General features: G+C 41.7%; 2 protein-coding genes across 4 annotated transcripts in view; both read left to right on the top strand.

Annotated features, from left to right (window-relative positions):
* The window catches only part of LOC115572882 (phospholipid phosphatase-related protein type 5-like), a 43134-nt gene extending 22019 nt beyond the window's left edge, over positions 1-21115 (top strand). The window contains exons 1-7 of one of the 3 annotated variants that reach the window (XM_030403362.1): positions 4708-4897; positions 5087-5328; positions 6500-6632; positions 18318-18568; positions 18653-18829; positions 20160-20300; positions 20563-21115. In XM_030403362.1, coding sequence (XP_030259222.1) covers positions 5125-5328; positions 6500-6632; positions 18318-18568; positions 18653-18829; positions 20160-20300; positions 20563-20592 — 936 coding nt within the window. In that variant the 5' untranslated portion in view covers positions 4708-4897; positions 5087-5124 and the 3' untranslated portion in view covers positions 20593-21115. Of the gene's footprint in view, positions 1-2646; positions 5329-6499; positions 6633-18317; positions 18569-18652; positions 18830-20159; positions 20301-20562 lie in introns of those variants that run through there. The other 2 variants (XM_030403360.1, XM_030403359.1) reach the window with 2 other exon arrangements.
* LOC115572884 (piggyBac transposable element-derived protein 4-like) lies at positions 9574-12364 on the top strand. Its single transcript, XM_030403365.1, has 2 exons — positions 9574-9593; positions 10174-12364. The coding sequence occupies exon 2, from the start codon at positions 10795-10797 to the stop codon at positions 11554-11556; it is 762 nt and encodes a 253-aa protein (XP_030259225.1). The 5' UTR covers positions 9574-9593; positions 10174-10794; the 3' UTR covers positions 11557-12364.
* Positions 21116-27043: the final 5928 nt, after the last annotated feature.

Below are 27043 nucleotides of genomic sequence, written 5' to 3'. Positions count from 1 at the left end.
TTTTTCAATGAGTCAATAAAGCCTGACATCACCTCTGTAATTTGCAGGCCAGATTTTCTCAATGTGGGGAAGTGGAGCATCTTGCCAGGACAAAGATCAGCAGAGAAGAGTGAGAACTTTCTTTGAAAAGCATGAAGTTTCTCCACAAGTTCTGCGACTGTTTTATCTCTGCCCTGCAACTCCATGTTGAGTTGGTTCAAATGGTGGAAAATGTCACTCATAAAGCAAACAGCGGCATTTAACTCATCATTTTCCATCAGAGACAGGAACTTGCCAGCTTTTTTCAATTTTGAAGAGCGGAGAAACACCAGAATTTCCTCTCTTAGTTCACAAAAACGTTTCAAAGCGTTTCCTTTGCTAAGCCACCTAATGTCATTGTGAATGAGCAAATCTTTAAATTCAGCAGACATGTCAGTCAACAGCTTGCGGAAAAGGTGGTGCTGTAAACTGGAGGTACAGCGGATAAAGTTTATAATGGCCATGACAGAGTCCATGGTCTCTTTTAACTCACCACTGAGCTTGGCACACAGGAGGCTTTGGTGGATGAGGCAATGTAGAGATTTCACCTGCGGAACCGCGGCTGCCATCCTCCCGGCGAGCCCCTGATCCCTGCCCGCCATCGAGGGCGCACCATCCGTCACCAACATGTTGACGCGCACCAAATCCAAGTTGTTCTCCTCAAAGAATGAAGCAATTTTGGTGAAGAGAATCTCACCTGTAGTGTGCCCCTCCATGGGAATTAGTCCAAGCAGATCCTCACGGAAACATTCCCCATCAAAAAATCGCACATAGAGGCACAGCTGTGCAACATCACTGTTATCAGTCAACTCATCCGCGGCCAAAGACATCACCTCGGCCTTCCTCAGCTTGTCCCAAAGCGACTCGAAAACGTCTGATGCAAGGGACTCGACTCTCCTCATATTTGACGTGTCAGAAATTGAAATTTGCCTGATCGAATCCATAATGCTTTTTCAGGTTTTCTCATCTGTTACCACCTCCTCGATGGATGCTAGCATACACTCCTTGACTGTCTCTGAGTCCTTAAACGGCTTATTCATTTTGCCCAATATCCATGCCACTTGTAACGATGCCGCAGTTGCCCTCTCTTGATCCGCACAGGCCTGAAACAAAATGCGACGTCTTTGCTCATAACAAGATGTAAGCCCTGTTATCTTCTGCCTCCGAGCAGCAGAGCCCTGTGGGAAAGTAGCATCAAAGTTAGCATGCGCTGTCCTCAAATGCCTTCTCAAATTATACTCTTTGCACACAGAGAGGCGCTCGTTGCAGATTAAGCACACTGGATTCGCATTAACGGCAATAAACGCGTATTTCTCTGTTCATTCCTTGTTGAACTGCCTGTTCTCTGAGTCAACTTTTCTTTTTTTTAAGGTAGAGAGAGACATCTTTCTTGCTAGCCAAATTTCCTGCTAGGCTTTAAAGAAGCAGGTCAGAGCGAGAGCGGTCACAGTGGTCAGAGTGCAGCACTAGAGCACGAATTACTCTGATTGGTCATGTGTGGTTCCCCAAAATACATGTCTGGCCGAAACAGGTAGATATTCTACTTATTTTGCCACCATGGCTTAAAGGGGTGCATACCGCCACCCACGGCACGATAGAATGCACAATTAACCATAGTCATGCGCTGTATGAGATTACCCATATGTAACAACTACACCTCACTCCAAGGGCCGGTACAAAATTCCTCAGGGGCCGGACCCGGCCCTGGGGCCACCAACTGAAAAGCCCGGCCCTATATAGTGCACTCAATGTATCCCACAATGCATCGCGAAAAGTAGTGTAAGACCGATGGTCACTAACCAAGCAATATTCACTAGGGGTGTCACGATTCTCCAAATCCTCGATTCGATTACATTTTCAATTCTAAGGCCACGATTCAATTCGATTCTCGATTTTTACATTTATTTTTTTTAAAGTACAGGTTGCTATGTCATTTTTAGACTAGACTTTTATGCAACATAATTTCTGACCTTTGTTCGCAATGTACCACACTACATTGTCAAATTTAAAACATTTATTAACAATATAATGTAACAATAACTTATATCTTCAGTCAATTGGAAACTTAAAGAAAATAACCTGCCATCTAGTTTCTGCAGAGCTTGCAAACTGTGGCTTTTTTGTCGACAACGCAAATGCTGTCAACATAATTCACTGGAAATCCAAAATACTTCCACATGGGCGACTTCAGTGAAAGAGGAGGGGGTTCAAGTTCTGTCGATAGGTCTCCTGCATCTGCAGTTGCCATTGTTGTAAGAGTGGCGTAGCCACTTTCAGGAATAGGGCGCTGCGTGAGGTGTGTGTGCGTAATGTGTGAGTGGGCGAGCGAGAGTGAGGGAGCGTGCATATGTGCGGACAGTGAATGAATGGAAGAGGAAGGAGAAGCAAAAGGAGTAGCAGTAGTAGCGACAGCAGTAAAGTGTACAATACAGTCTGCAGTTTGGCTGTGAATAAAGGCGACGGCTCCTCCAGATACAGCAAAGCTCCCTGGTATTATTTCCCGACCAGCTTCACACGTGAAAGGGGGTTCACCAACAGTAAACACAAACTTTGGCCCCACAGGAAATCATCTCCCCTGTGCTTCCCGACCACGGTCCGGGAGCGGAACAGGAATGGTGTAACACCATGCTATCGTTTGGCTGGCTGTAGCTAATAGCTACTGGCTTAGCTAGTAGATAAGTTAGAGGAGGTTGACTCGCAGCACTTCCACACGTGTGTGGTTTTTTTTTCGCTCGGCAAGCCGACCAGACGTGACATTAGGCCATGGCAGCATCGACGATCCCATTTTTTTAATTCGAAGTTCGAGATTGTGACTTAATTTCGATTGATTTCGATTTAAAATTGAAATCGTGACACCCTTAATATTTACCATCATGCATTGCGCTGCGGACGAACGCATGGAGGTTTCAATTCACGTTTCAACTGCGCGACAATAGTGACGTGATTAATGGCGCCGAAGAGTTTGAAGGCAAATTCATTGTCATTTTTCACAGCCCAACTTCGAGCTTCACGTCACCTCACATCACATGTTTACACCTACCTCAGAGGCGGCTTTTGGAAAAGGTGGAATATTTCCTGTCTGCTCGGTGCAAAATTCAGCTGAATTGCTGTGTTGTGCTCCGGCATCCGCTAGATAAAAAAGTCCTGGTTATCTCTTTTGCCACTCTAATCACTCTTTTTGAGTGTTAGCTTCCTTTCATGTCCTGACTGTTCACAGGCAGCAGGACGTCCTGGACAGGACTTGTCAAGGTTCTTCTTTTTCTCTGACACAAAACAGGACAGTTCACATGTCAACTGGTTTACATTAGCTGCCTGACCTCTTTATCAGCTCAGCTATGTATGGTGGATACAAAAGACAGCTGCTGCACACAGTGATGTGCCCTTATATTGTAACTTTCACTTATATTACATATGTTTTTTCTTTAGCATACACCCACGCTGCACAGTCTGAGACACAAACAAGCCTCTCAAGGCTTTGTGTGCCATTGGTCTGACTGAGACCATGTCCTGTCTCATTAGGGTGCCCATATACAATGTAGAAGCTGTCTCTTGTTATTTACCTGACATTACAGTATGACCACAAGATGGAAGCAGTATTCATTGTTCCCAACTGAAACTGCTTGGCTGCTTGAGTTTGAGTTTAGTGATGTTCATTGGTATTAGACTGATCCTGACTGGAACTGTAGAGTGATGGAGGGTGACCCTGACAGTGATGTGCAGAGGAGATCAAACTTGTCACTATTCATGATGTATTCAGAGGTCAAAAGATGTAATTTGCCTTAAAGCTAAACTAATTATGATTTAGTCATTTCCCACACATACTGTCATGTGAACCTGTTTGGCAACATTTTGCTGGTGGACCCTTACTGGCCTGTCCCACCCCAATCCACCTATTTTCCAACCGTGATACATACTATATACACCTTGTTGCAGGCTGTACTTTACAGATGAATTAATACCGGAACCAGCACTATAATGTTGTCTAGAATGTTCAACACATTTGCAGTTAACCAAATCAAAACTCCATAGAAAATAAGGCCTTAGATATATATAAAAGAGAATATTGTGCATGAGGTGGACAAATACACAGCTACAAATAAATGCTCCTGTTGCTCTGTGTCTTGTTGGACTCAGCTATATGAACTGTGTAAGGTGATAACGTCAGTGCTGTTCTTAGCTTGTACTGCTGCCTGAACACACCAAACACAGCTTTAGATACACGATATGTAATTTCTAATCTGATGTGACTGAGACACTCTTGTTTTACTCACGTTACGTAAGTCTGATCTTCAGACTTTGTCCCAAACTCTCTAACTCTCTCTTGGAGGGTATACTGTAGCGACAGGTGACCAAATGAAACACACCGTACCTTGTGTGTTCTGGTGGATTTCTGTTTTTTTAACCTTATTGGAAACATTTGGGAAAATCACATACATCCAGTACAACTTAATGAAACATGTAACAAAGGTCTTAATTCTTCCATATCTTCCATAATTTACAACTTGAGGTCCGAACCTGTGCTTAACCTTTTTAACATCTTGAGCCAACCTGAAAAATCAGTCTAAAAACTTTTGTAACATCTGCCCTCCACTTTCTCTTTTTTCAACAATTCTGTAGAGCACTGAAGTGGGTTTGTGTTCAGCTGACTGTAAGTGGCTCTTTAGAGATTGTTCAGTGACATAGAATGAGTTCACTGGTTGGCTGGAGTCAGATGATTCAGGATATTCACAGGAGCGGAAGGACAAGGTTTCCCTCCCACAGAATCACAAAATAGGCAAAGAAAGACTTTCCCCATTTCTGAGGGGCAAATCATCACCATCTTTAGCACACTCCCCATCATCCTTTGCACTGGATCATTCTCAGCAAATTGTTCGGCCAGGTTGTACATATTAATGGTTTGGAAATTTGGATTATTGAGCATCATAGTGTGACACATTTACCAGGAATGATTAAAACTGGATTATTCCCAGTGGTGACTTAACTAGAGACTGGTAACGTTGGATTTTAAGTAGCATCATTTATTGGAAGTCATCAGTTGCATTCTTCATTGCTGTAATACTGTGTCCAGGACGCTGCGACGTCTGGTTGTTGGTGGCTGGGTCCACCATGCTCTACTTCCAGGTGGTGATTTTGGCTGCGACAGTGATGCTGGTTTACTACTGTGAGTTCACCGACACTTTCAGTCCAGTAGAGCAGGGCTTCATTTGCAGAGATCCAGCTTTGACTAAACCAGATCCTGGACCTGAACAGAACAGTCGAATACAGCCTGTGATCCTGTACTCTGTGGTGGGTGGACTGCCTGTCGTACTGGTGAGTTGCACTGTGATTTAAACACAATCAGCTGAAGGTACGGCTTCTCTTTGTTGTGATGAAGATGCTGATGCTATTGGAAGAAGAGCTACAGAGAGGCACAGATGTTAAAAGTGCAAGTTAATAGAAAATACTGTACATAATTAAACTGTCTGATACTTGTTTATTTTATCAAATGTAAAAGACACTGTTGACAGGTATTTAGTACAAGCGGTGTATGAAAAAGTATTCATTACAGCATGAATGTGCTTTACAGTTTGCAGAAGAAAGAGATGATCAATTAATACTTTTATATTGACTGGTGGTATTGGGACAGAGGTTTCTACTCAGCACTTCCCCTAAGCTCTACAGAGGGTTTCACAGTGTCTGTCAGCTCACGTTCAACTATACTTTGGTCAGTTTGCTTCAGTGCTCTCATCAACTGTTTCCAGCAGCAGGCAGCTGTGTTCAGTGGCAGAGCTCTTGTGATACTCTTGTAATCTCCCAGCCCAGCACCTAGCAGCAGGCAGACAAATGTAGAGACTTACTTGTGAGCACTGTGCAGCATTGAGCAGCTAAATAACAGTACATTTCACTCAGGAGTTGGTGGAGATTAAAACAGAACTCATAGTTCAGTGATTTTAGGTCTTTCATATACCACTTTGCTGAATGTGCTAACATGTGTGCTAACATGTTTGAACCTTCGAGCCCATCTGAGACCCATTTTAAACTGTCTATCAAAACTACGTACAGCCTAAAGTTAGTGTCCCTACAGTAGGGCCTACTCATGTTCTGGTGTGTCATTAGCATAGTGTTGAGAGAATGAACTCTCCCTCAACAGCTGACTGCTGGGATTTCTCCTCTATCTGTTTTTCTTCGTAGCCTTATGTGTTTGTACACAAATGATCACATTACTGTGAGCTCGATGCATGTCTGATTGGAAAACAAACAGTAAAACCTGTAGATCTCCTGTGTATCTGTTGAGATTTCTATTTCCTATCGTGTTATGAATGCTGTTCTATGGGATTATGACACTGGTTAGATATTGTGGAATACAGATTGAATAAATGGAAAAGATGGGTGAAAATGGTGTGAGAGTGTGACAGTACATCATTACTGGTAACTTTATTCCAACAATTCAACAACCCAGGGATCTCCAACAGTAATCTCCTTTTTTCATTGTGTGTCGCAGATCTCAGGAGTCGAGCTCGTCATCTTCCTCCTTCACTGCAACTCAAACAACCTGTATGACCAAGAGAAGGTTGTTATCATTGGGGACTGTTGCTATGTGAACCCCATGGTGCGCAGGACTACCCGTTTCCTTGGTAATCTAATAACTGCTGTAAAATAACAAAAATGTGTACAGACTTAGCTTTAAAGTCTGCATTTTATAGCTTGTGTGGTTAAATCAAAACTTCTTCATGCTGAATATAATTTTCCACCATTAATCAGTGTCATTCAGTGTCGTGGCAGTTCAGTTTTTATTTCATGGATTACCAAGTGAACAGTACATAGCCCCTGAGGGGACATGGTGGAAGAAATATGATGCTTCATAAAAAATGAATAAATAGATAAATAAGAAAATAAAAAATCCTAAAAATGTAAAAATAAATAAATAAATAAATAAATAAAAACAACACTGCCATGAAATCAGGCATTTTACACCACAACAATCCCAAAAAAACGACTGCAAAATGTTGGAGGAACTGTAAAATGACCAAACTCATTACAGGGTATCCGCGGATCCTTAAAAATTTATGTCATAAATATGTACGTTCATTTACCGCTTCTGTCGTCGCCTTTTTTGTTTTTTTGTTTTTGTTTTAGGGAAATGTGTTGGTGAGATTCAGGAATTCCAGAGATTCCAGGAACATAAGTGGCATTTTGCCAACAGCCCAGTCGGAATTTATCACCGCACACTTCACCAGTTCCGGAAAGACTTAGACTGCGGAATCTGCTACCACTATGGGAAAGTTTAAATATCACAAGTGTTGGCTTGAACATCCAGAATTCAGTTGGTTAAAAGCCGTAAAATGACGAATTTGAGGCGCAGCGTATGCTCTGCAAGAGGACCCTAAACTTGGGCACACTCGGTGTGAAAGCGCTGGTGTCACACACAAAATCGGGAAAACACCAGTAGCTTCTAAAAGTCTCCAGCGAATTCACGCCATCACACACTCCTGTACGCCTTTGTCACCAGTTCCCGGTCAAAGTTGTCGAGGTTCTGCTCGACCCGAAGTCTGCACCGTCTCGCAGACGAGCAACATTCAAACCATCTTCGGCTCAACTCTGACGTTGAAAGCGGAAGTGCTTTCAATTTTGAACACCGTGTCTGTGTGTGTGAGTGTGTACCGTTTTTATAAAAAGTACGATGGAAGAGGCACAGATTGACCGTATTTTCGTTTTCAGCTCAAACTCATTTTCAGTAGGAGTGCGGGGGCACTTTTACGCTAGCATCAATATCGCTAAGAAGGCTCGACACAACATGAAACTTTGCTCGTAGTATCACCAGGGTCTCTACACATGAACACAAGCATTGAGAACATTTGTTTGTGTGCACAGTTTGCTAAAAAGAAAGTTTTTAAACAACTCACCTTAGCAGTAGCTTGTTCCTCTAGTCGTTGTCATGGCAGTTCAAAGTGGTCTTAAAAAGTCCAAAAAAGTCTGCCTTACCCTGCATTATATGAGAGGGTGTTTTATCTTTAGCAAACACTATGACGGTTACACTGTGCACATAACTGTTATTAACAAAAAACATGTTCTCTTATTGTAAGATGCTTTCTCATAACAGCAATCTTTGGATGAGAACTGCAACGTTAAAGATCACTGCATTTGCATTTATGATGTATTAAGATATGTTAAAAAACAATCAAGCACACTAAGTGATGTGTAACCAGGAGTTAATGGAGTTCTTGCATCATTGTGTATCACTAACAGTGTTACACAGCTGTAATTTTTGCATTAGCAACATGAGATTGCCAGCAGAAAGTAGCATCCATGAAGGTCATCAAATGAAATGACAGAGGGAAGTATAGAGCAGTGAAAAGGAATGGATTTCAGTCATTATAATGTGTCATCCTCAACAAATACGTTCCTCTTTTATAATGACAAAAATGTTTTATGTCATGATGACACTTCTGGGCTGCCGTACCTAACAAACGAAATGATAGTCAAAGTAAAAAGAAGCCTCTGTTTCATGAAGGTGTGTTTCATGTTAACACTGTACTCACTGAAATTTTAGTATAACCTATGTTGATGCAGGAAATACATTTACTCAAGTATTGTTCATTTAACCTCTCCGCACCCACCCGCCCGCCAACGGGCGATTTCAGATAAATGACTGTATGTCTACACTGCGCAGTGACGTATCCCGCTTCAACTTTCATCAATATGGACATACTATACGTCGTTAGAAAGGGGGGAATCTCCACAATTCATTCATCCAGTTGATTTTGCAGAAATCATGAGCACCAAACCATAAATCATTGATATTCACCAGCATGGTAAACGTGAGACACAAGAAACACACGGCGACTCCCTACCTTTGAAGCGGCCATAAAGCCGTAACATGTGTCCATTCCTCAATTATCTATATTCCAGTTGTCCGTAAGAATCCACTGATCAAAAGCATCAAAATGGTTTTTCATAAAATTATTCCAGCTTGTGAATATCGTCCTGTAAAGTCCATTTGTTTACCGTCTACCAACTTTGTCCGGCAAATAAAGTCCATACTTTACCGGCCGCACCGAAATGTTTTCTAGTTCCTGTATGGTGATGTTGGGTATGCTTGTTTTCATCACTTTGCTGGCTACAAAATAAACGTGTCCCCATCTTTTTCTGTTCAGTTTTCACCCCAGCAGAGCCCCTGAAGTAGATCGAGCGCTGCCTGTTTGAAGGACCAATAGACTTTGTTTACTGTTTTTCGCTGCCTTAGTATAGGAATAGCGTATTGGCTATCGACATGTCAATCACTCAGGCTTCTAGCCAATTATTTTACCTTTCTAATGAGGGCAGGCGTGCCCAGTTCAGGTATTTATGAGCCGAGGGGTTTCTGTGCGTCTGGCGACTTGTGGGCGGACTTTACGCAGCAGACGCATGGTGAAGAGACGCATTTCTTCATCGGCATTTTCATAGTTTACAATGGCGAAAGCCAGGAAGAAATCCAAATATATCCGAGAAGATGACCAGGAATGGACTATAGCATCATCTGATGAGAGTCAAGACAGTGAGTATGACTCTGAGAGAGAGGAGATGTTCGCTCAGGGACTTGACGACATCTTAGATCGGTGAGTAACGTTATCTTTGATCATGTTTTATTTATTTATTTAGCCATGAGTGAAATTTGAATGAAAGTTAGTGGGTGGGGGTTTTTTTTATGATTACAGTGAACAGTACAGTATACATTAGCATGTCATAAATGATGCTAAATGGTTAGCGCCCCTGGGCCTAATTAGCCTTGCTAAGCCTAGCAAGCTAGCTAGCTACTCAACTAAAGTTATGTAATCCTTGTAATCCTATTCTATAATGTCAGGGTTTTCCCTGCCATTATACGGCTTAGGCGCGGCTTAGGCACCGTCCCCAGACGGTGGAACAGCGGCACTACGCCGCTATACCGCTAGGTCAGCGGCGCTATGCTCCGCGCGTGATGGTGACGAGCGTCCGTCCCCCGGCTGACAGCGATGAGCGTCCGTCCGTCCCCCGGCTGAAGGAGTTGGTGACCGTCTGTCCGTGTCTTCTTTTGTGTAATATATATAATATGATATCCGTGTTTATTTGTTTCCTATGTAAATAACACCCCATTGAAATGCATTTATATATTTTTTCATTATATTTGGTAACATTTGTGCATTGCATTGTGTTTTGTAGGTCACAGTCTGACAGTGACGTGGATTGGGAGCCTCAAAGTAGGACACTCAGACGCCAAACCCCATCTCCTGCTGAAGGTGGTCGGCAGAAGCGGCAACGATCCTCCTCTGCATCCACCAGAGCTACCTCCCCTGCTGCATCTTTCACTGCCCCCTCTGGCTCAGGGGACGCTGCAGCTTCTATACCAACTGCTGGACGTTCCCGTGCTGCCAGACGTGCCCGGGGGAGGGGCAGAAGAGGAGGATCCTCCAGAGAACCTAGCTCCCACACGGAGGAACAACAGTGGCATGATGTGGGGGATGACGACGTTGAGCCTGCTCAAGTTGCCTTCATGCCGGTGAGACAGCCCGGACCACAGCAGGAGACCAGAGTGGCAACCAGTCCACTGCAGTTTTTCAGACTGTTTTTCACCGACGCAGTGCTTGGGACTTTGATGGCAAACACTAATGCCTATGGAGCAAAGAGGCATGAAGGGAAAAAAGAGGTCTGGCATAACATTGGCGTAGATGACATTTTTTCTTACCTTGCCATGGTAATATACATGGGGATGGTCAAGTGCCCTACGCTGGTGGATTACTGGAAAGGGTCCCGCCTCTATAGCCTTCCATTCCCCCCTCTGTGATGTCCCGTAATAAATTCCTCAGGATTTCTCGTGCTCTCCACATGAGTGACATCACAGCAGATGAGGAGAATGCAGCTAAGAGGGGGACACCAGCTTATGACCGCCTGGGCAAGATCAAGCCACTTTACAGCCAGATTGTCAAAGCCTGCAAAGCCCACTTCCAGCCAGAGCAACACATCGCAATTGATGAAAGGATGGTTGCATCAAAGGCCAGAATCTCCATAAAGCAGTACATCAGGAACAAGCCCACTAAGTGGGGATACAAACTGTTTGTTTTGGCAGATTCTGGCACTGGCTACATGTGGAATTTTTTTGTTTATGAGGGGAAGTCACCTAGCGCTGGAAAGGGACTGAGCTATGACTCTGTCATGTACCTCATGGACTTTGATTCCCTTGGTACAGGTTATCAGCTTTATATTGATAACTTTTACACAAGCTCCCAACTTTTTCTGGACCTGCTAAAGAAGAAGACAGGGGCTTGTGGTACCATCCGCACAAACCGGGTTGGTTTCCCCAAGACCACCATCAATGACTTCACCAGGGGCACTCCTCGGGGGACAATCAAGTGGATCAGGGACAGCGAACTCCTTTTTGTAAAATGGATGGACACTAGAGAGGTTGTCATGTGTTCCACCATTCACAAGGCATTCACTGGTGATACAACCCGAAGGAGAGTGAAGACAGCTGGACAGTGGGCGGCGATCGATGTCCCCATTCCAGCACCAGTCAAGGACTATAACCAGCACATGGGGGGGGGTTGACCTGTCGGATGCACTCATTGGGTACTACAGTGCCACACACAAGACAATGAAATGGTACAAGACATTGTTCTATCACTTTTTGGACATTGCGGTTGTGAACGCTCACATCCTGTACCAGCAGTGTCAGAGGGGGCAGTCCATGACGCAGAAAGAGTTCCGCCAGGCCCCTATTGAGGAGCTTGCAGACCAAGGACCTGCGTCAATGTCCCAGCCATCCACCTCAAGTTACACTGCACCCCCAAACCCAGCAGCATCCCACAAGCCGCATTATTTCAAAGAGGGGCAAAATGTGGCTAAGCGGGATGCAGGCAGTGTCGGCAGACGCCTTTGCACGCTCTGCCACAAAAAAACACCTGTTGGCTGTTCTACATGTGGTGTTCCCTTGTGTTTTGTTGCCACAAGGGACTGTTACAATGAGTGGCACACAAAACATGGGATGTAGAATGGCCCACAATGTCCACTTACGTCAGTTATGCCCATGTACAGTTGTATATACTTCATTTTTGTAGATTATTTTGTTTTTTATACATTTTCCACTACTTTTGCAGGGTTCTCCCCAGACGGTGGAACAGCGGCGCTGCGCCGCTATACTCCGCGCGTGACGGTGACGAGCGTCCGTCTGTCCCCCGGTTGATGCTAGGAGCTCCCGGCTGACAACGATGAGCGTCCGTCCGTCCCCCGGCTGACGAAGTTGATGACCGTCTGTCCGTCCGTCCGTGTCTTCCCCCCGGGACTGACGTTCACGAGCGTTCGTTATACATACAGTAATAGTGTATTGATAGATAATAAAATCCTTGTTTGAAATTCAGTTCAGTATAGTCTGTCATTTTTGTATAATGGTAACTATTCTGTAGTGTCTTGTCACATGACAATATCTCAATATGGCCACCTAGAAGTGTGTGGAAACCCCTCCAACCACCCATCAAATGAATGTGTGAATAAATTATGTTTTGAATCATGGAGAAAGGTTTTATAGTCACCAAAATGCTTCAGTAATGTTTCCAGTGTCACAGAAGTGAGTAAAAGCATTTGGCACAATTTGGCCATTTGGAGACGTTTTGGAGAGGTTCGTGGACGCCAGTGACACCACAAACTAAAACCTCCATAACTCCCATAAGGGTAGGTCTAGAAGTCTAACCCAGGTGTAGTTGACAAGATGAGGAAGGTATGTGCTATATTGCCATATGCCTTACATAAAGCACATCCTAGTTATTGTTATTCAAATATGACCTATTATTTTCGAAGACAAAAAAAATGTTTTAGAGCCATGTTTGAACTGATGTCATTTTGGTTATGTGTATGGTACATGCTAAATAAACACATTCACAGAAACTAGAGGTTGTTAGCTTTCAAATGGCGTATCATACATCCATCTCGTAATTGTAGTTCTTGTGTTATCAGCTTTTCCATTTGGGTATGCTAAATAGGCGAAATTACTGAAAATGGGTGGGTGTGAACAGGTTAAGTATATATGAAAAGTACGTGCAGTGCTCTTATGTTATGCCACTTTAAATCAATCAATATCCCTTATTTAACCAGGCAAGAAACTCATTGAGATTTAAAGGAGAACTTCGGTCGATTTAAACATGCAGCTTCATTGCTCAAGCGACCCTTGACTTGCCAGTACCGAAGACGCGAACACATTTGGTCCAACCATTACAGAGCTCCGTGAACGGAGATTTAGCATAGACAGCTAACAGCATGGGGTCAGAACTTTACACTGTGTTTTAAGCGTCTTAACATGCTCCACATCTCACACCAAAAGTTATGCAACATCAGCAGACACCTTAGCACACAGCACTGTAGCGTGTACGACTCAAACTGAATAAAAAAGTAGTTAGAACAATGTGATTGTGCAAGGAGCTACTTACCTGTTTATTGATATCCGTGTCTTCCGGTAGCTAGACCAAACTAGTCGATCCGTCGAGCGTGAAACGAGTTTATCAATGTGCCTAAGTATTTATAAGATGTGACTATTTCAATTTCAACCCCATGAACACTTGACAACCTAGGAAGGTGAGATGAAAGCTGCTTGCCATTTGAAAATAGCATGGTCTTTGATTTATCTGCATTCAGCACTAACTTGAGCTGAGTCAAACAGAACTGAACAGTGTCAAAGGCTGACTGCAACAACTCAAGTGATTTTAAAGCTGAAGAAGATGAACAATTATTTACTGTATCAGCATATATCAGCATATAAATGGGACACAGCATCAGACAAATTATCATAAAGATTATTCACATAAATTGTGAACAACAGTGGCCCTAATATGGAACCTCGAGGCATGCCCTCTGGGACAGGGAGAAAAGAGTAAAAAGACCCGGCAGCCTGGACACACTGCGTTCTATCTGATAATAATTAGAAAACCAGTTTACAGCCTGGTTAGATAAGCCAATCTTGTGGAGTCTATCTGCCAGGATGGCATGATCGACTGTGTCAAATGCCTTTGACAAGTCTATAAAAAGAGCTGCACAATATTTTCGGCCGTATAGTGCCTCTATGATGTCATTTACCACTTTAACAACAGAACACTTTTACTGTACTGTGCTATTTACGAAAACCTGACTGATATTGTGAGAGGAGACCATGAGCATCTGAAAAGCATTTAAGTTGTTCACTGACCAACTTTTCTAAAACTTTGGAGAGAACAAACAATTTGGAGATCGGCAGTGTTGGGAAAGTTCACTTTCTACATGAACTAGTTCAAAGTTCAGTTCAGAAATTTTAAAATGAACTAGTTCAGTTCATAGTTCATAATTCAAAATGTTGAACTAAGTTCACAGTTCCAAAAAAGAAGTAGTTCATAGTTCTTTTTTTTTTTTTTCAATATGTTGATGCGAGCTATTATTTTTCAAAATTATTGCCACAGCCCATATAGAACCACAGACGGCTCAGTTTAAACATTGAAACTGCAGCTCTTCGACAATATTCTGCAAAACCAGGCGGGCCAGCTGCGGCTGGGAGATGAAGACAACGGAGCCGCTGTACGTCGTTAATGCAATTTGGGTGGTAGAGGATCTGTTTTGGCTTGCCGTTGCCGTGTCTTTTGATTTTTTATTCACTTGCACATACCTTGAAAGGCTAGCCGGGTGCTTTAGAGTTCAAATTAAAAATAAAATACATAAATAAGTAAATAAATAAATAATTTTAAAAAAAGAAGAAGACGAAGAAAGGGAAAAATAAAATCATAGGCGGAAATCCCAGGGGGGACAGGGGGGACATGTCCCCCCCTCCAGTAAAGAATAATTTGAGACACAATTATTAATTTTTGAACAATGCAGTAGCATTTATTGAAAGCACAATGTAAGCGGTGCTCATTATAATCGCGCAATAATGTGCTATTTACATCTTTAAAGATTTAGTCCCCCCCCCTCCCATTCTTACAAATGGTTGAGTCCACCCGACACTCTTTCCAACGGGCGGAGCTAGCAGCTGCAGCAGCGTGTGGACGGAGCCTGCTACTCCCACCGTGCTTCACAGGGTGAGAGGTCTATACCACACAGACATAGTTACATAAGTTACAACAACACACATCCCATTTACTAAAAGCGCCAGGTCCAGGCTGTCTGCAACATTTATCCTGCATTGTTCAAAAGCCTACTCAATTACGAGTACTGTTAAGCTAAGTTAAAAGCTACAGATAGTGATAGTCACAGACAGAGAGGAGAGGATAGGGAGAGGACAGGACAGGACAAGAGCACTAACTCTCTAACTGTAAAACAGAATACATACAGTTTTGTGGCATAGTTGTCAGATGTTTGTTGACAACACAATAAATATAGATTTTTGAGGAATTGTTTCATGTTGGATTATTCTTGAAGGTATTTCCTTTAGTTTTGGGATTGTTTGGAGCTTTTACCTCTTGTAAAGATATTTAATGGACTGTGGTGGAAGTTAGAACAGTGAACAAAGGTATCATGTCAGATGTGTTCACATAAAGTGTATTATTGCCACCTTCGACCTAATACCATTGTTTTGTATTGCTGGGTGAATAAACAAGAACTTGTATACAGGTAGGGTAAGGACTAATACAGTATAATGCAATTATTGTAATTATCATTAGTTTGATAACATTTTTTAAAACATTTGATTTGAACATGCTGAAGTTTCGTTTTGATCGAAAGTAAAGTGAGTTACACAAACGTCTCGTCCAGCGTTGTTTTTATACACAACAGCCAGACTGGGTGTTTTTCTGCTACATCAAAGCCTGTTCACGGTGTGTTTTAGCCGGGTTTCGCCTGGAAGGCTCGATGGAAATCTGGCACTCTCTTGAATGAAGTTAAACTGTGAGAACACGCCGTTCACAAACGCAGAATGAACGCGTTCACAATAACGTTCATCAGGCAGAAATACAGTACGTTCAGTTCACGTTCGCCCAAAATATGAACGAGTTCATGAACGATCGTTCATTGAACGCATTCAGGCACAACACTGGAGATTGGCCTATAGTTGTTAACTATGGAGGATCACCACCCTTCAGGAAGGGAAGAACATAAGCAGACTTCCATATTCTGGGAATCTTATTTTGAGAAAGAGTTCAATTAAAAATATGACACAGGTTCTGTGCAGCTGACCTCAAAAAGAAAGGCTTGAGATTGTCAGGTCCAGCAGATTTACTTAGATCCAATTGCTGTAGAGCCCTACAGACCTCGGCTATATCAAAAGGAGTCAGATCAAATCCTGAAGCCATAGCATTTATAGGTGGTGATTGAAGGCAAACCCATTGCACATTAGGTTGTTGTGGGATGTGAGGATTCAAATAGAGATCCTGAAGAAACAAAGTGCTCATTAAAATAATTTAGAATGGCTGTTTTGTCAGCCAGAGTATGTGCATCTTTTACTATGCAAGCAGGCAATTCGTCTGTGGTTTCATCCCCAAATAAGGATTTGACAACTTTCCAAAACTTCTTAGGATCATTTAGGTAACAGGTAGTTTTATCAGCATAAAAATCAGACTTTTTAACAAGGGAAGTAAAGCAATTTCTGAGCTGTTTGAATATCAGCCAGTCATCCTGGGATTTAGATTTTAAAGGGAGAACCAAGGATTGTTTCTACCCTTTACTCTAAATTTGCAGAGAGGGACATGTTTATTTATAATAATAATAAAAGCATCATAAAAGCACTTCCAGGCCAGCTCTACATCATTAAAAAGTGACATCCTGGACCAATCAAAGTGCCATAAATCATGATAAAAACCCTGCTCACAGAAATGTTTATAATCACATTTAAGAATAATACGTGGCTTTGCTTTTGGGAGCTTAGCTTGTCTTATAGTGGCTATAACACAATGATCACTCATATCATTTGCAAAAATACCAATATCTGAATATTTATGAGTAGGATTAGTTAAGAATAAATCAAGAAGGAAGGATTTCTCTGGACATTTAAGGTTTGGGCGTGTTGACCCATTAAGTATTTGTATTGTGTTAAAAGAATCACACATAGATTCAGAAACGAAAGATAACCAATCCCAGTTCAGATCTCCTGTGAGAAGAATCTCATTGAAGTCTAAAGTTGAAAGCTGTTTATTCAATGATGAGAAAGTCTAAGGAAGTTCCAACTTCAGGGCAAGCAATTCAAATTGCCTGCTGAGGAAAACAGATGATTGAACAGTGAAATGAAATTTCTGTCTGACATATACTGCTATGCCACCACCTTTTCTGGGACGGTCACAACAATAAACACTGTAACCTTTAATAGCAATGCTTTTTTATGCTTCTACCTACTTTACTTAAAGCAAAACTCTCGCCAAAATGCAACCTAGTTTAACCTTGTTAAAAAAACTTTCTTTTTAGTAAACTCTGTGTACATAAACAATGTTCTCAATGCTCATGTTCATGAGTAGAGACCCTGGTGATACTACCAGCAAAGTTTTATGTTGTGTCGAGCCTTCTTAGTGTTTTTAGAATAGTGATTTTGATGCCAGCGTGCTCCAGCACTCCCATTGAAAATGAGCTTGCCTGAAAACGAAACTATGGTAAATCTTAAAAGTGCCTCTTTTGTCGTAATTAAGCTTTTACACGAAGGTTTGACTCATATGCATTCACAAAAAAAGCCTAGGTTGCATTTGCGTTTTTCTTTAACAACTAAGATGACCTTCTAACATACAACACGTTGTTATTGATTATTCTACCCAGCACTAATTAAAAGGTCAGTGCTGCTTGAACATTATGGCATCAGTACCAATAATCTGATTAGTTCATTAGCATTCAACAGGGCACATTTAATGCTCTGAATATACTTTTTACTTTTTTAAGTACTTTATTTAAATCACAATGTCAGTTCAGTTTTAAGTCATTCTGACAGTTTTTGGAAGCCTGGAAGCCTGTTCATATTCTGCATGAAAACAGTTCATAACTGGGCTTAGTTCAGCGTTTAAAACAGCATGAACACATGAACCCATGTTATGAATACATGTTATGAACACTTGACATGAACACAGCATAGCTTAGTGAAACAGTCACTTCAAACGAGTGTTGATTGGCGGAGTCGAGTGAGAACAACAGGAAAGAGGCCACATGACACATTGGATCCATATTTTGTTCTTTCAGTAAATTAATTGATTAAGACAAACAGACAAGAACCAGCTACTGATGTAAGCATCACGAAGTGGTGAAAGCATCACACATTAAAGCACCTGGCACCACTGAGCGGACAGATGGGATAGTTATGGAACATTTGAACATGATGTGCAAAATGCTGCTTTGTTTCCATGTGTTAACAAATGTAAATCATCTAACGTGTGCATGTTTTTCTGTAGGTGTGTACGTCTTCGGTCTGTTTACAACAGACATCTTTGTCAACGCTGGTCAGTTTATCACAGGAAGTATGGCTCCTCATTTCCTGTCTGTTTGCCAGCCCAATTACACCGCCCTTGGTTGCCAAGACACAGGCAATTTTGTCAGCCAATCAGATGCTTGTACTGGTGACCCTGATGACATCATGAGAGCCAGGAAGACTTTCCCCTCCAAAGAGGCTGCACTGAGTCTGTACACAGCTGTTTACCTGGCAGTGAGTGTCTGTTGTGCAGCGACCTGCAGTAATAACACAGGTCTGAAATAGTGTCACACGCACACAAATCCTCTTCCTTTTCAGATGTACGTCATGTGCTGTGTCGGTTCAGCTGGAGGTCGTCTGACTGGCCCCATCCTCAGTCTCTCATTGGTCAGTCTGGCTGTGCTAACAGGCATCAACAGGGTGGCCGAATACAGAAACCACTGGAGTGATGTCATTGCAGGACAAGCCATCGGGGGAGCTATTGCTGTCTTTCTGGTCAGTCTTAACTCCGCTGCTGTAGCACATCATGACTTTATAAGAGCCGTTCACTGTTTGATAGACCTACATAAACAGTGCCAATACATGTGATTATAAAAGGGATGTGATCTGTTTGATGTCACTGAGTTCATCTACTCAAGTAGTGAACATATTAAGAAATACAAGATACCTGTACTTTACATGAGTATTTCTGTGTTATGCTTCATTACACTGCTTCTGTTCCGTCTATACTACATCTCAGAGGTAGCTTTAGTTTCTAGTTACATTTCACCCATTTTCGACCATCGTATGTTGTCATTTTGGTCAAACAACCCCCCCCCCCCCCCCCAAATTTTCTTTTTTAACTTTTGCTTTATCGAGCTCATCTTATAATCAGTACACTTAAGTTTGGTTGCTTAATCTGTATTCATATCCGTTTGTTCAATATATTCTCTTCCAAGATTAATGTTTGCAAGGAGCAATGTATATGATACGACTAGAATTTGTTAAAAAAATTAACAAAATGAACTGCGAGCATGAAGAAACAACAGTGTTGAGTTCTGTCAAGGACGTCTGTGTACTGTACTGCAGAGACGTCTACTGAAGCTAGCATCCTAATGTTGTATCCTAACACCACTTTGTAGGTCAAGAGGTGATGAGTCTGACAGCTCTTGTAGTTTCAGCTGGGAGACATGTGCCAGCTGTTAGTGTAACAAATGAACAAAATAAACCCACAAAATGTCAAGAAATTAAATATTCTAATTTCTATTTTCCTTACTGAACGGAAGAATACAACCATACTGAATTCAAGTTTCTCTCTTTTGGTTTGTGGTGTTCTTTCAGCTAACCAGAGAATCTTTCAGGGAGTCTGAGCAGCACTCTGCCACTGTACATTAACCACAATGGAACAGGGTCTAATGGACTAGCGTGCTGCAGGGTACACATACACAAAGCACACGAGCTGCTGTTGCTTGAATAAACTTTGTCTTCTGTCTAACACGCCATGCACCAAAGCTGGGTCACAGCAACAATCCAAGCTAACATGATGAAGCTCCGTCTCCCTCCAGCACCACAAACACATCTCTGTAGTACAAGTATCCACACACAGGCCTTCCTGCTAGACTCATGCTTTTCTTATGTACTTCTTTATCTACTTCTTTATGTACTACGTCTTTGTATACCGCTTTTCCTTATGATACACAAATCACATTTAAAATGACTGTGACTCTTCTTTCTGTCTTTCTTCGTTCCTCCCTCTCTCTCTCTCTCTCTCCCTCCCCCCGTCCTTCCTCCCTTCCTCCCTTCCTTCCTTCCTTCCCTCCTTCCTTCCTTCCCTCCCTCCCTCCAGGTGGTGTTTGTGGTTCAGTATTTTAAAATGCGACCTGTGATTCCTCACCATCCCTCCGATGCAGGCACAGCTAACAGTGACGAGACATCACCACAAACTAATCACACCATGGACATCTGTGACAAATACACTGTTGCACAGGTAAAACATACATATAACACTTTTACACATGCCTGGTTTTGTTTTCATTTTCTGTAAGAACACGAGTGCATAATGTACCTTACTGTATATGAAAACCACTGTGGCATGATATAAATTGCATGTGCACATACCTACAGTACAGGGAGAGAGCCACTTTCAACTGATTTCATAATAAGGACATCTGCTCAATTATCAGCTCAATGTACAAGTAATATTTGAGAGGCAATTTTGAATTGAAATGTTTTAATTTGTGCTCCTATAGAGCCCAGGATCCTGGACAGAGGTCACATGACTATGACCCCCTCCCCACATGACCGAGGGGAGATGGAAGTCATCCATTTTAGATTACTCTCTGTGTCTACTGAGCCCTCATAGTTTAGGGTTTAAAGCTCTTTTGTTCAGCATTTGATTATCATAATGACTCTGTCGTTACATTATATAAATGATGGTACATGTAGCATCTTTACAGTATCCAGAGGAAGGTAAACGACAGACATTACTACAAACATATTAAAAGTCTTTGTGTCTAATATGTTATTTAGTTAAATGGTACACTCATACTATTCATCATAATCCATAGGTTATAGGGTCTTTAAAGGTAAAACTGTGTTAGATAATGTAATTATATATGTAGATGTGTGGTTGGTGGTCGTATTTCCACTCCTGCTGTCCATGACACCAGGCAACAGCAAAGTTCAACAAGGCTTCTTTTCAAGCAACACAGTTCCAAGGCTGAAGCTGAACACAGGATATTGTTGTGTGTCATCTCTACATGGAAGTTTGGTTGTTTTGATTTCATCCAGCTCATATTGTAATTTATTTGCATGTCTTTTTTTATTTTGTTCAATATTGAACAGACTTGTTATGGTGGACAAACGCACGCTTATGACCAAAGATACTTTACTTCCTGCTTGTTTCCTTTGTTTGTTCCTGTTCTTGCTAAATCTATTACTGACATAAGATCTGATATGGCCGTGCTGGTGTTGTTCGTGGAGCTTCATAGTAACTGTTGCTCCAGGACCATCATTGGAACTGACCAATCACGTTTTTCTAATGTCACACTGTAGCCCTGTGACTCGGGGGAAAGACTGTAACCTTTTTTCACACGTGTTTAGCATTGTGAAAAGGTCTATTTGAACCCCAAACTATGTTTTCCTAAACCTCACCAAACAGCAACAGAAAACTGAAAAAAATAGAAAATAACAAGTGGACTGTACAAAGTTATGATATGAACGGGATACAAACCCCAGGTCCTGAGTGTGTGTCTTTAACTCAGCCCAGTCAACCAAGACCTTTAGCTCCAGAAGAAGAAGCAGAAGTGGCGGTCTGTGAGCAATATTAATGTGTTCCAGGAACAACACCAACATGGCCATATCAAAGACAGCCACCCTGATAGCCTGATACATACACACTACTTGAGGGCCCATCTATCCAATAGGAGAAAGAGCAGTGATCTATCTCCTCCATCTGGAATAGCTCATCTTCTGGACATTACCTAACTCTGCTGATTAGAGATTTAGCGCTTTCAGCCTAAAGTTGACCAGATTGTCTCTTCATGCTTATATGGAAATGTATACATTAAGTCAGCTCGGAACCTCTGGCATGAGAGATAAATTCAGTTTTAGCGCTCCCTAGGGGGCCTCGTTCTCCGGCTTACCTTTAACACACACACAGAGCTGATTAATAGCTCCTGAGGCCCCTGGACATGTAAACACCACACCACACCACCGGCCACACTTCTTACCTCACCACAAGGAAAAACAAACTTTCGCTCGGAATGTGTAACTGTGCAGACACCTCACTATTAAAGTCAGTGATGGCAACAGATCATTGAAATATCATGCTTGAATACAGCCAGCAGCTCATTACTTGGCATCTGCCAACAGAACACATTTTATATGATTATCTTGGTCCAGGTATCACAATATATTACAGTATATCAGTAACGCGCCAAATACTGAATACTATGGAAAAAAAAACATTCAGCAGTCACATGACCACCAATGTATTTATAAAACATGCTTTATGCTTCTAAGTGCTGTATCACAGAACTTGTTTCAGTTTCTTGCAGTCGTTCCACTTTGACATGAATGGATTTTTTTACTCCTCTTTCAAACCACCGGTCTTCTATGGACAAGATGTCCACATTGTAGTCCTCAAAGGAATGATTCCTCTCCTGCAGGTGAAAGTGGACAGCAGAGTTTGGACCTGAGGAGGTGGCCCTCCTGTGTTGTGCCATTCATTTATGGAGAGGTTGTTTTGTCTCTCCAGTGTACAAATCTGTGCAGTCCTGCTACACTAAACAGCATAAACTACATCACTCTGTTTATGCCTGGGTGTTTTGTCCTTAGAATTGACAAGTTTCTGCCTCAGCGTGTTGCTAGGTTTAAAGTGAACTAAGATATGATGATTACTGAAGATAATGCTGAGTTTCTCAGGTATTCCTACAACATAAGAAAAAACATCAGTGGTATGCTTTCTCGTCCAATTTGGGTAGCCACAGCCACAGAGTCTAATAGTTGTTAGTATCACTGAGCAGTTCAGTGACTTTAGTGGTCTAATCCGCTGTGTTTAGCACCACTGTGCATCTTCCTTCGTCTGCTGTGAGATGGTAATTTTCCGGTCTCTTTGAGTGATGCAGGGCCTTCCTTTCCTCAGCGGTGAGGATGGAGGGGGTGCTTTTGCATTAGAAAGAGTAGCTGATACCTTCAACCATAGATTTTCTGCCTCTTTTCTGCCATCTTGTTGTTTCTGATGCCTGACTCTTTTGCTGTGATGAGAACTTCTACTAGTATCTGCTCAGGAGTTACTGCAAATTCAACTAGCTCTAGCAACCCACATGAAGGCCAGTTGGGTCAACAACCCACAAGTGGCCCCAACGAGTCTGAAACTCAGAGCTCCTATGTGTCCTTAACAAGTCTGTAAGGACACTCCCATATAGAGTTTAAAAGCCTGCAGCTCCTCTCCAGTTAGTGAGAACTGAAGAAGCCTCTTGGATGAGAGGGGAAACCTCTTCAACACACTGAAACAAGTAAAGTTGTATATGATACAGCACTTAGAGTTAGTATTACCTGGCTGACTGAGAACCTTCAACATACTTTATGCTTCTTAAATACATTATTCAATGTAAACCTTTAATACATTTTATTACAATACTCAGATATTTAAAAAATACATATTTTGACTTGTTGTAAGACAGAAGCCACTCATTTCAAGTTTGATACCTGTAGTGTTCCATGTGAAAATGAGATGTTTCCGTAAATGCAGGTGTCTGTACATATAGCACCTTGGATATAACAATTGACTCCACGTTCCACAACTAAAGCAAGGAATAACTGTCAGCTGTTGTTCATGTTGTTTGGAGGACTGATACTTGAAGACTTGGCACTGAATCATGAACGTAGTCTCTTTACCTCCTATCCATTATCACTGGTACTGACACTGGACAGTGTTGAGGAGAAGTGACCGGCATGTGATTAAACTGCACTTATACTTGCGTAGTGACTCGAGACTTGACTCAGAGTTGACATTTCTTGCAGGTTACTGTGAGCAGTGGGGCCTTTTTTGTGGACATTGTCAACCTGATCAAATAAAAAAGATGTTTAAACTACTTTAATAAGCAGCTTTGGTTAACAAAGGATTTCTAGTTCTAGTGTGAAGTAAGTGGTGACATGAAAACCTAGCTCTTCCCAACACTTGTGTAAAAGTAAAGACGTCATGTTGAAATACTACTTTGGTAAATTTCTAAATGTAAATTAAAACTACATTTTCTGCCCATTAATATAATTAAGTAGCCTATCAAATGTGTGTGTGTGTCTGTGTCTAGAGTATAGGGTATTTAAACTGTTTAGAATATTCAGAATCAGTCTTTAATTGATAAAACTAGATTTTTGATAACCCTAGTTTACCCTGGAAGGAGATGAACTACACCACAGCTAGCCAAGAGAGATCTCTAGTTTGGTTAAAGGTCGTTGATATTACTTTGCACATGTGATTAAAGAAATTAAAGAAACAAATATAGAAGTCACATTCCTCCAAATGAGGGTCTCTTCCAAGTGGATCATTTCTAAGATAAACCCACCTCAGCCACTGTCTGTTCTGCCTGTCATCTGACAAGGGATACATATGTATATATATATATCTACTGGGGGGGTTTAATAGACCAAAGATCATATGAGTTGTCTAAGTTTTGTGTGCGCGTGTTGATGTGTAGCTGTGATCGTCCACCGGCTTTATTGACAGTCAGAACTGACAGTCTCTTTCTGCACCTCAGTTGTCCATAATGATAAAACACACTTCAGGGAATTTTGGTTCAGCCGACTTCTTGTGTCTCACAGCTGTCATCTCCAGTTTTACTGGATGAGCTCAGTGGATCCTTATAACTAAACAACCAACATAATCTTATGAAAAGATTGTTTTTGCTATATTTATTTCAAACACAATCACCTGTGATTTGTCCTGTGATTTCCATTTTTACGTTGTTAAATGTATTATTTGTTTTTCATTCCATATACTAATATTTTCAAATGCAGGTTGAGATGACATCGTGTGACTGATTTCAAACAAAGCTGTTTCACATGTGTAATTAACATTTTGACTCATTATTTCTTTGCTTTAAGCAGTAATTTAACCCAGCTTTCATGCAGTATATCCGTAGAACCAGTGGCGTAAGTCAGGGGCCCATGAAGGAAGAAATAAACAAAAACAAAAAAAAAACAGCTGTCCAGAATTGCCACAGGCCCTGTTTTTGTGAATGAAATAGCTGGGGGCGTTGGTAACGCTGAGTGGCTTTGATGATAAAATTGAAAATAAGGGAAATCCTCTGAGAATCATCTGTGGGCGGTGGGACTGCCCGCGTCATGGGCCATGACCCCTTACATTTTTAGAAAAGTGTACAAGACATTTAAATTACCCCTAGTGAACCACTTAAAAACTACAAGATGGTTTTTTTACAGCTCCTACCTCCTGAAATAAGGTGGACATTTTTATTTCCTGTCCTTACCTATTGGGTGGAGTGATTAATCAGGTGTGCCTGATCATTGTACTGAAGTCAGGCACACCTGATAATCACTTCATCCAATAGTGGTGGACATGATGAAATAAAGATGCCCTTCTAAATTCAGGAAGTAGTGGAGCAGTGAAAATGGCACAAGTGTTCAGAATCTGATAGGCTTACCTGCCTGACATTGAAATGCTTTGCTTATTCCTGCATTATATACCAGTCTCCCACTTGTCAAGGTAATTGCACATAGTTTTGGGTTTTTCTGGGAGGTGGTGGTCTGTTTCCGTCTTTGGCCATTTGCACTTCGCGTTTGCCTTTTTTAAAATCTTGTTACTCGAATCCCGCTTGAATCCGAATCTCGCGAATCGTACTTGGGGCACTACAACTACTGTACTGCTATGGAAGTTAAATCCTGTCATTAATCAAGAGCATAGATTTTCAGTTTGAGAGCATGATTTAATTCCTTTTCAGTGACACAGCTCCTTCGCGTGCTCAGATTTGTTCTCCTCATGCTCACATTTTGTTCTTGCATTTAAATTTCTTCTGCTCTCTTTCAAAATGTCAGCTTGAACTCAAAAATCACATGCCTGTGTTCACATTTCTCCCTCTTGCACACAAAAATTTCGCTCGCATTCAAATGTGCCCTCTGCGCGCTCAGGTCTAAGTGCACGCGCTCAGAACACACACCTGCTCACAGGTCAAGTTCTGCTCTCGGATCTCTCCTCTGCTCACGGATTTTTCTTGTGTATCAACACTGTCAACCAATAGAAGGACGGCTACTGTTGACCAATCAGATTACACCCGCTTCTTTGCGGGGCGGGCACTCTTTCTACCGGGTTTATCTACTTCTGCCCTCCAGGCTGTTAAATGTGGTGGTTGCCTTTATTTTTTGACGACCTTTGGAATAAAATATCAGTTAATCAATACACCAGCGCCCGTGCTTTTCATTACAGTAGCTACATCAACATAAAGTAGAACAACAGCTGCTGTACTTTCGCCATCTTTCCAGTCTGACAGGAAAGAGGGACACTCAGCGGGGTCAACTGGCGGAGCTGTTGATCCCTGCTCCAAACTGGATGCTGATGACGACAAAGACCAAAGATGAAGGACCTATAGGGAAATTAAAATAATATTTTTAGACAAAATTATTCATCTCAGAATATTCTGCAGTACACTGAGCAATTATAAAGGCTGTTTTGTTGTTAACTTACCAGGTACAGCTGAGGTTGCAGAGAGGACAGTGGGCACAGTGGGAGCAGAGAATAGAGATGGACCTGAGATGAAAAACATATCCCTTGTCATATGATCATATCTTATATTAGTATATCTTAATGAGATAATTTGACTAGAAATTAAATATATATGGTGACAGTTTTTGATCACCTCATTCATCAGCCTTGGCTGCTCCTGAGGAGGTGGATTGCCCCTGGGCTGAGTCAGCGCCTCCTCCAAAATATTTTAACAGTGCTCCTGGGGAAGTTTCATATAACATATGAGCATATTAGGGAGATGATGTAAAAGGAATATGTTTATTTACTCACATAATTTACTGTGCTCTGCAGCAAACAATTGCAAACAACATACCTCAAACTAGTAAGTTAACTAAATTAATTAATTAATGCAAAACCATATTGCTAGCGAACGTCAACGCGTTTTTAATTAACGTTAGTTATTAAACATTTGCTATCAAACAGTGTTATCAAAAACGTTGTTTTGATGCCAAAAAGCGACCCAGAATAAT

The sequence above is a fragment of the Sparus aurata genome, chromosome 21 (assembly GCF_900880675.1).
Source record: "Sparus aurata chromosome 21, fSpaAur1.1, whole genome shotgun sequence".
NCBI lineage: Eukaryota > Metazoa > Chordata > Actinopteri > Spariformes > Sparidae > Sparus > Sparus aurata.
The sequence above is the reverse complement of the archived record's forward strand: the minus strand, read 5'-3'. Positions and strand labels throughout refer to the sequence as shown.

Coding starts and splice junctions, on each gene's coding strand:
- LOC115572884 (XM_030403365.1), top strand. CDS start 10,795: ATGTCCCGTAATAAATTCCTCAGGATTTCTCGTGCTCTCCACATGAGT.